The sequence below is a fragment of the Triticum dicoccoides genome, unplaced genomic scaffold, assembly GCF_002162155.2.
Source record: "Triticum dicoccoides isolate Atlit2015 ecotype Zavitan unplaced genomic scaffold, WEW_v2.0 scaffold65788, whole genome shotgun sequence".
Taxonomy (NCBI): Eukaryota; Viridiplantae; Streptophyta; class Magnoliopsida; order Poales; family Poaceae; genus Triticum; species Triticum dicoccoides.
The window spans coordinates 7,366-16,885 of NW_021289680.1; the positions used below are offsets into that span (position 1 = coordinate 7,366).

The window sequence follows — 9,520 nt, forward strand, 5'->3', positions numbered from 1 at the left end:
CATACAATAAAATTCAGCATCATGCCTTGACCATATCACATCACAACATGCCCTGCAAAAACAAGTTAGACGTCCTCTACTTTGTTGTTGCATGTTTTACGTGGCTGCTACGGGCTTAAATAAGAACCAATCTCACCTACGCATCAAAACCACAACGATAGTTTGTCAAATAGACTCCGTTTTAACCTTCGCAAGGACCGGGCGTAGCCATACTTGGTTCAACTAAAGTTGGAGAGACAGTCGCCCGCAAGCCATCTCTGTGCAAAGCACGTCGAGGGAACCGGTCTCGCGTAAGCGTACGCGTAAGGTTGGTCCGGGTCGTCTCGTCCAACAATACCGCCGAACCAAAGTATGACATGCTGGTAGGCAGTATGACTTGTATCGTCCACAACTCACTTGTGTTCTACTCGTGCATATAACATCAACATAAATAACCTAGGCTCGGATGCCACTGATGGGTTTCGTAGTAATTTCAAAAAATTTCCTACGCACACACAGGATCATGTGATGCATAGCAACGAGGGGAGAGTATTGTCTACATACCCAACGCAGACCGACTGCGGAAGCGATGACACGACGTAGAGGAAGTAGTCGTACGTCTTCTTGATCCAACCGATCAAGCACCGAAACTACGGCACCTCCGAGTTCGAGCACACGTTCAGCTCGATGACGATCCCCGGACTCCGATCTAGCAAAGTGTCGGGGAAGAGTTTCGTCAGCACGACGGCGTGGTGACGATCTTGATGAACTACAGCAGCAGGGCTTCGCCTAAACTCCGCTACAGTATTATCGAGGAATATGGTGGCAGGGGGCACCGCACACGACTAAGGAATAGATCACGTGGATCAACTTGTATCAACTTGTGTGTTTAGAGGTGCCCCTGCCTCCGTATATAAAGGAGGAGAGGAGGGGAGTCTGGCCGGCCAAGGGGGGGAGGCGCAGGAGAGTCCTACTCCCCTGACTCTTCTTTTTGATCTCCCCTGACTCTTCTTTTTGTCCTGTATACTAGGTGCTTCTGCAACAAGTGGTCCATCTGGTGGTTCAACCACTGCTTCTGCAACCACTGCCAACGGGGAAAGCCAAAATGCAGAAAGACCTCAAGGAGGCAACCCGTCGGCTACACGTGGATTGCCACCACGAACAGTTGTTACAGGACTTGCAGCTATTCCGGCCTTTCCAGGGAGGTCCTCAGTTGGTGTTATCCTTCCTGTTCAAATGAGAAGCCAAGTGGCAGCACCTAACCAGTCAACTGGTCCTCAAGGTTCTCAGACTGCCGTGGGCAACGGATCTCAACCGAATTCGGCATATGTTGTTCCACAAGCTTCTTCAGGCAGTGCTGTTTCTGCTATGATAGCAGAGATATCTGCACAGGTAGCCAATGCACTGGCTGCAAACCCGCAGGCATTGGCTTCACTTACATCAGCTGTGCTGAACCCAGCAGCCCAGGGGCCTCACCCCCCAACCACAAACAATGGAGCTGGCACCGTGAGCTCTGTGACATCAGGAAATACACAATCACAAAATGAGCTGCCGGGTTCTCATCATGGGCAAACTTCAGTGAACGTGCAGTCTGATGCAACTGGTGCAGGTATTTCTTTTTGAAGTAACCTGGATTCTTTCCCCTCTAGGCATAATTGTACCGAGTCATTCACCGTTCCTGTTTCTGTTGTTATTGCTCTATTTAGGCACTGTGCCTTCAAATACATCCGGTCCCAGTTTGACACCACAAGACATCAGTACTGTGAGTGTCTCCGATGTTGATAGCAGTCAACAACGCTCTGGGGAATCGGCAGCAGCCAGCTTAGGAGGACAGATGACAGGCACACTTACAGGTGATGTTCCTTCGGGCATGCCGGCAGAAAATTCTGAACTGAAGAGCAAGCCGTCAGATGGAGAAACCGGAGAGTCTACTAAACCTGCTGCTAGTGGTGGGTCTGGGCCACTTGGTCTTGGTGGTGGCCTGCAGCCCAAGGTAATACTAATATGTTCCTGGTTCTTAGTCCTACTACAGTCTCACAAACTTTATTGCTCAGTTTGCATTTTTTTTGTCAACAATGATTTCCTGCATGTTGTCCTAGTGCTTGTAATTTGTTGTTGTTAGCTGCAGTGCCATAGATTTTTATTTGAGAGAACAATGTCATTGATTATGTTAACTACACTTGCAGAGACGTAGCAGAGCAACAAAGCTATCTGGGACTAGCAGCGATTCTGGGGAAGCCGTTAACACCTCTTCTGTCCCTAGAAGCCAGGAAGCTGTTCTGAGGGGACAGCAGGCTCTGCAAGCTCTTGTTTCGAGAGGCGCTAATGCGAGCAGCGGCAGTGTTACGGCTTCTCAAGCCCCATCTTCAACTCCTCGGTCTGCTGCTGGAATGCCTCTGAGAAGACCGGGTGGTGAAGGGCAAGTTGACCTCGGCAGTATGCTATCAAGTGTTCTCAACAACCCGATGTTCAGCAATCTGATGTCAAATGTAGCTGCTCAAACAGGGATGGATTCACCAGCTGATGTGAGGAACATCATGGAAGACCTGACACAGAACCGTGCAGTGATGGACACCTTGAGCAGTATGGTGCAAAATGTGGATGTGCCACAGAGGGGGGGCCAAGGTGGCTTTGACTTGTCCAGTATGATGCAGCAGATGATGCCTGTTGTGTCACAAGTTCTTGGTGGAGCTTCACCTCGTCGTGCTGGTACGGATGTGCAGCCTCGACAGAATGACAGGGAAGTGAGCGGCGCCGCAGGTGGAAGAAGCTCTCAGGTACGCCATCCTGTTTAACAAAAAGACTAAAGTTGGTAGGTCAGTTTGTATTTTTACCTGAATATGCCATGTTTGGAAACCAGCCATCAATTCGGAGAGGTGAAAAATGTTTGTTGGAACAAGAAATATTTATGTTGCCTGAACGTGTGAAAACCATTTTTTGATCAGCGTGAAATACTAGAATCTTTGATCTTGTAACATAAAACATCGCTCATGTTTGTTGTTTCTTGGACAGATGGATCTCCAAGAAGCATGCCAACGCATCGAGCAACGTGATGCCCCTGAGGATATCTTTGGTGCTGTCCTTGAGACCGCTGCCCAGGCTTATGGCAACGACGAGAGCATCGAGGTCATGCTTGAAGAGCTTGCCAGTGACCCAGAGCTCGCTGATGTATGTTCCCTACAACCTCTATATAGTTTATATTACATAATGTTTAGTTAACCATATAAAATGCAATTGTCGGTGAATGCTAGACTTGAGATTACATTACACACATAATATGTCGTCCGCTGGATACACGAGTTTGTTATGAGGGGGATTCTTCCCCCTGTGTGGTTCCACCATTAGTTGGTAACAAAAGCTGCTGGTTTTTTCAGGAGTACATGAAGCTTCTGCTGGAGCAAGTCGGCGAGAGGGTGGAGTCTGAATCCGAGGCCAAGACGCAGTCGTGAAGCGTGGCCCGGGAGTCGGTCCGGTCGGTCAAGTGGGCGGTACATTTCAGGCGCGGCGTGGTTGACAATGTGGTGAAAACATATATACAGAACTCATGACTTGTGGATGTAATTGTGTCTCCTGACTGTGGATGTAGTTGTTGTCTGTTGTCACCGAATTTTGCTAGTGACATGCACATAGCTAGCTAGCTTTGGGGAACCGTATACCTGGATCGTCTGTCTGTGCTACCGACGACATTTCGACATTTAATTGTTGGTCATTGCGATTTATGCTGGACTCGGATTTTTCGCTGTTGAGCACGACAATGTTGAAATCAGTTAGTAGGACAATGTTTTCTTACACCAGCAGCACGACAGAGCGGAGAAACATCACTCAGGTTCGGTTGGTGTATCAAATAGGAGTGCAGGGAGCGTCGCAAAGACCTCTCCTTCCTTCCTCTGCTTGCTCCTCCCTTCTATAGCCAGCCTTGGAGAGGTTTCAATCATTGACTTTGGCCACGACCAGATTCGTGCATGTCGAAAGCACTCCTCGAGGAAGATTGTGTGCTTGTCTTCATGGATCCGTGGCACCTCAGAAACCCGATTTCTACCGGCAATTCTTCAAGCCCTGTAAGTGTTCGATGCCGGTAGGTGCGGCACCACTCTGCTCTGGTCCACTACATTTAGACATGATCTTGGGTTGGGTGACACACCGGTCTCAAAAGGGCAGGTACAAAGTGTTGCTAATTTGGAGCTTAAATCTCTTTACAACCAAGAAGGCTCCTCAATCATAGATGGTTCATTTGTACGTACAGTTTTCAGATTTTCAGGTCGAGGTGAGTGAGGCCAGGAACGTGTGTTTCTTTTACAATTTTAGCAACTGATTAAGTTGCTTCGTTTGCCCGGCTATGCAATTTGTGCTGCTCTTCTTCTCACCCTCTCTGCTCAGTTCTGTTGCAGCTTAGTACTAGTGTGTTCTTCCCACAATCATATCACCATTCAAAACATGTTTTGGTATTTTGATCAACTAATAGTTGAACATAAAATATATTTTTATTTGGTGCAAAATAATGCTTCTTAACATTACAAGTCATCCAATTCCTCAAGAAAAAAATAGTGGGCCATGCACTTCCAATCTGTTACATTAAAATAGGAATATGACAAACGAACAACAAAGAATATATAGTTTTCCGTCGCCGATTCTCCGATACACCGGCGTGGTCGGGCATCATGGATATTTAGGACAAAACCTAGATCAATCCAACAAGTAGCGCCAGAACTATAAACCTGTGATGTCAAGTATCTCTAAATCTTATACTACTTCCTAAATTTATACATGAAATTTTACTTGTTTTTGTTGGGTTTGCCGAAAATCTTCCTAAGTCTGCCGCCCTACGCCCTACTTGATTATATTATTACGATGGAGTATCAAGTACAAGGTGATCTACCTCGAGATCGTATGATTGTGTTCTAAAGCCTAAGGTTGGTAATCATGCTTCTAAGACTAAACCTCACGGCTTATATACACACCGGGGGCACCTAGGTTACACATATGGTCAGTTGCCAATCATGCCGGTTAGCAAGCCATCCTTGAAGTACACGCCAAGTCTTCGGAGGTTTCCATCTTGACCACACCGAGATTCATAGATTATGGAGTCCTTCCTTGTGGAGATCGGCGAGCCATAAGCTCGTCCCATGGACTGTGGGTCGTATAGGTTAGTACCCTTTAGTCCAGGACACCGTCACCAAGAACCCTCCTCAACCAAGCTGGTTCATATCTACGACAATGGATCTCCTTCATATTTTTAGGTTGGGGTGAGTGAGGCCAGAAAGGTATGTTTCTTTCTAGCGATTGATTAAGATGCTTCCTTTGCCGAGTAGGGCGTTTTGGATCTCAGCCTCCATGGAGGCAGACTTTTTGAAAGATTCAAAATCCAAATTTTTTGGTTTCAAAAAAATCTATTTTTTTCCTACAAGTGAACAAGGATGTGAGGTGTATGTGTGTAAAATTTCAGGATGAAATACATTGAAACGCGACCTGTAAAAAAAAGAAAAAATCATGGTCTGGGAGGATGAATGGTATCATGTGTTAAAGATCCCTAGAATCGTTTTTTACACAACTCTTATTTCAACTTATTTTGTCTTGAAAATTTACACACTTGTGGATTTTGCCTTCATCTAGTTCTGTATATTTCTAGAATTTTTAAAATGTAAATATGAATTTTCACGAATTTTGAATTTTACATTTGGAGGTCTGCATGGAGCTCGGCCTCCAAAAGCAATTTCCATTGCTTTGCCCTGCTATATAATTTGTGCTGCTCATCTTCTCACACCTCTCAGCTCATGCCAGGAAGGTGCGTTCTTCCTGCAATTGACCATCCCAAACGTCTTTTGATAATTTGATCAATTAATAATTGAACATAAGATATGTTTTTGTTTGGTGCAAAATAATGTATAGGACATTCTTAACAATACACTTTAACTAATTCCTCAAGAAAAAAAATAGTGGGCCATGCACTTCCAATCTGTTACATTAAAATACGAATATGAAAAACGAACAACAAAGAATGTATAGTTTTCCGTCGCCGATTCTCCGATACACTGGCGTGGTCGGGCATCATGGATATTTAGGACAAAACCTAGATAAATCCAACAAGTAGCGCCAGAACTATAAACCTGTGATGTCAAGTATCTCTAAATCTTATACAACTTCCTAAATTTATACATGAAATTTTACTTGTTTTTGTTGGGTTTGGCCGAGAATCTTCCTAAGTCTGCCTCCCTACGTCCTACTTGATTATATTATTGCTATGGAGTATCAAGTACAAGGTGACCTACCTCGAGATCATATGATTGTGTTCTAAAGCCTAAGGCTGGTAATCATGCTTCTAAGACTAAACCCCACGGCTTATATACACACTGGGGGCACCTAGGTTACACATATGGTCAGTTGCCAATCATGCCGGTTAGCAAGCTATCCTTGAAGTACACGCCAAGTCTTCGGAGGTTTCCATCTTGACCGCACCGAGATTCATAGATTCTGGAGTCCTTCCTTGTGGAGATCTGCGAGCCATAAGCTCAGCCCATGGACTGTAGGTCGTATAGGTTAGTACCCTTTAGTCCAGGACACCGTCACAAAGAACCCTCCTCAATCAAGCTGGTTCATATCTACGACAATGGATCTCCTTCATATTTTTAGGTCGGGGTGAGTGAGGCCAGAAAGGTATGTTTATTTCTAGCGATTGATTAAGTTGCTTCCTTTGCCGAGTAGGGCGTTTTGGATCTCTGCCTCCATGGAGGCAGACTTTTTGAAAGATTCAAAATCCAAATTTTTTGGTTTCAAAAAAATCTATTTTTTCCCTACAAGTGAACAAGGATGTGAGGTGTATGTGTGTAAAATTTCAGGATGAAATACATTGAAATGCGACCTTAAAAAAAGAAAAAAAATGATGGTCTGGGAGGATGAATGGTATCATGTGTTAAAGATCCCTAGAATCATTTTTACAAAACTCTTATTTCAACTTATTTTGTCTTGAAAATTTACACACTTGTGGATTTTGCCTTCATCTATATCTATATATTTCCAGAATTTATTGAAATGTAAATATGAATTTTCATGAATTTTGAATTTTACATGTGGAGGTTTGCATCGAGCTCGGCCTCCAAAAGCAGTTTCCATTGCTTTGCCCTGCTATGTAATTTGTGCTGCTCATCTTCTCACACCTCTCAGCTCAGGCCAGGAAGGTGCGTTCTTCCCGCAATTGACCATCCCAAACGTCTTTTGATAATCAATTAATAATTGAACATAAGATATGTTTTTGTTTGGTGAAAAATAATGTATAGGACATTCTTAACAATATACTTCAACTAATTCCTCAAGAAAAAAAATAGTGGGCCATGCACTTCCAATCTGTTACATTAAAATACGAATATGACAAACGAACAACAGAGAATATATAGTCGTTCGTCGCCGATTCTCCGATACACTGGCGTGGTCGGGCATCATGGATATTTAGGACATAACCTAGATAAATCCAACAAGTAGCGCCAGAACTATAAACCTGTGATGTCAAGTATCTCTAAATCTTATACTACTTCCTAAATTTATACACACTACAAGAAATATGTCAACTAGTGACCTTTTGTCAGTGACCCTGGAAGAATTGGTCTTAGATCTATGACTATTTGAGACCAATTGGTCAAAAGCTCTTTGGGGGGCTCCAAACCCTAAACCATTGCGACCATTTTGGTCAGAAAGGTCATAATTTCCTTACACCAAATGGTCACAAAGTAAACAGGGCTGACCACTGCCTTATTTCTAGTTGTTAACGACCAAAATAGATGGTCATAGCCTTGTAGATTGTGGTTGGTTGTGATGACTAGGTGCCACCTCATCAGTTTTGCCTATGTGTCATGTCCATGTGGCAGTTTTTGCCCTAGGTTGTGAAGCAACCTATATTTCTGTCATTCCAAAATTTACCAAAAAAATCTCATAAACTGTTTGGATCATATCTTCATCAAATATGTCAAAAACCATCCTTGCCTAGTTCAAAAATAACTCAACAATATTCATTTTCCTATTCTGTTCAGAGCAGCAGTTTGTGAAGGAAGTACCACATTGGCATGTCCAAATAGTATCCATTTTCTACAGTGCTTTCCTATGCCCAATAACCATCCTCCACCAAATGCCAGCTCAATCCATTCATTATTTTGAGCCGAGCTTCAACATTTGTAGTTATGTCCAGTGTGGTAGTTTGCAAAAGCAAGTACCACCTAGGCTCCTCCTTTTGAGCTGAAAATTTGTGAAGACGGTCTTCTTAGTAACTGATCATCCTCAGCCAAAACTCACGCCCGTTAGCCATGTACATTTCCCATACCGCTAATCAAACACTTGGCTGCTAATTCATGTTTGAGCATCGATCGGTCTCCTCGTGAGAATGTTATGTTGTGATTTTCTTCCTAGCACCTAGCTGGGGAGTGCCCAACCCACTAGACATGCATAGTCCGCCCAGAACACATGGCAACGCCACAGTCACGCGGTGACCATGCGACGGGCATGCGAGCTTACGCGCTCTAGAGTTGGGGCCCTCGGCCACCGTCCAAACCTCGATGTCTCGCCATCAAACCATGTATTTCTGATTAAATAGATACTTATTTACCTAGAAATGATTTTTGGAAAAAATAAAGAGCAAACTATGAGGCAGCTGCAGTTCAAATTTGACCCGCTTCCAGCTAAATCGACGAGAATTTGTCTTTTTCACCAGAGGTGGATCACAAATTTTGACACCCAACCATTTTTTCAATTGTGCATTAAATATGGCCTAGTATTTTATAAAATTGATTAGGTCCAATTTTGCAACAAATATATGGTAGGTCCTTCACAAAAAAAGCTCATTTCAGGCACTCGAAAAATGGAAAATGGTTTTTTCGTGCAAAGAAAATGAAAACTTCCTTAGGCAACATTGTTTGCCATTCCAATATGCACCCTTGTGCATGATATGAGATCATTTGAACAAACTATGCCATGAATGTGGCCATAAGATTGATCATTTGGCTTGAAAGCCATGAATCTTCACACTTGATAGCTCATTTTTGAGAACACTTTTGTAAAATAGTTACCGTATTACAAGTTTATTAATTTTCCTGGAAACTTGGTCACATATAATGACACAATGCGAAGGTTTCCCAATTTTTCAAATTTTTTTGAATTTTTTATGCCCGTTTCAAAATGCGGTCAAAACGGCGGGCTTGACCGTTCCTAGCTAGTGGTTGAATCTTGGAATTTTTTTGGTGTTTCTATGATTAAATAGATACTTATGTACCTATAAATGATTTTTGGAAAAAATAAATAGCAAACTATGAGGCAGCTTCAGTTCAAATTTGACCCGCTTCCAACTGAATCGGCGGGAATTTGTCTTTTTCACCAGAGGTGGATCAAACCTTTTTACACCCAACCATTTGGTCAATTGTGCATTAAATATGTCCTAGTATTTTATAAAATTGATTAGGTCCAATTTTGCAACAAATATATGGTAGGTCCTTCACAAAAAAAACTCATTTCAGGCACTCGAAAAATGGAAAATGGTTTTTTCGTCCAAAGAAAATGAAAACTT

At 43.1% G+C, this 9,520-nt stretch overlaps 1 protein-coding gene across 1 annotated transcript; it reads left to right on the forward strand.

The window, feature by feature from the left end:
* Positions 1 to 1,002: 1,002 nt before the first annotated feature.
* On the forward strand, positions 1,003 to 3,725 carry LOC119347379 (protein split ends-like; the record flags this gene model as incomplete). The annotated part of the gene is made up of 5 exons (XM_037616159.1): positions 1,003 to 1,588; positions 1,686 to 1,972; positions 2,166 to 2,756; positions 2,992 to 3,147; positions 3,354 to 3,725. Coding segments are annotated over 5 exons (1,695 nt in total), but the record flags the coding sequence as incomplete, so codon positions are not given.
* Between the last annotated feature and the right edge of the window lie 5,795 nt (positions 3,726 to 9,520).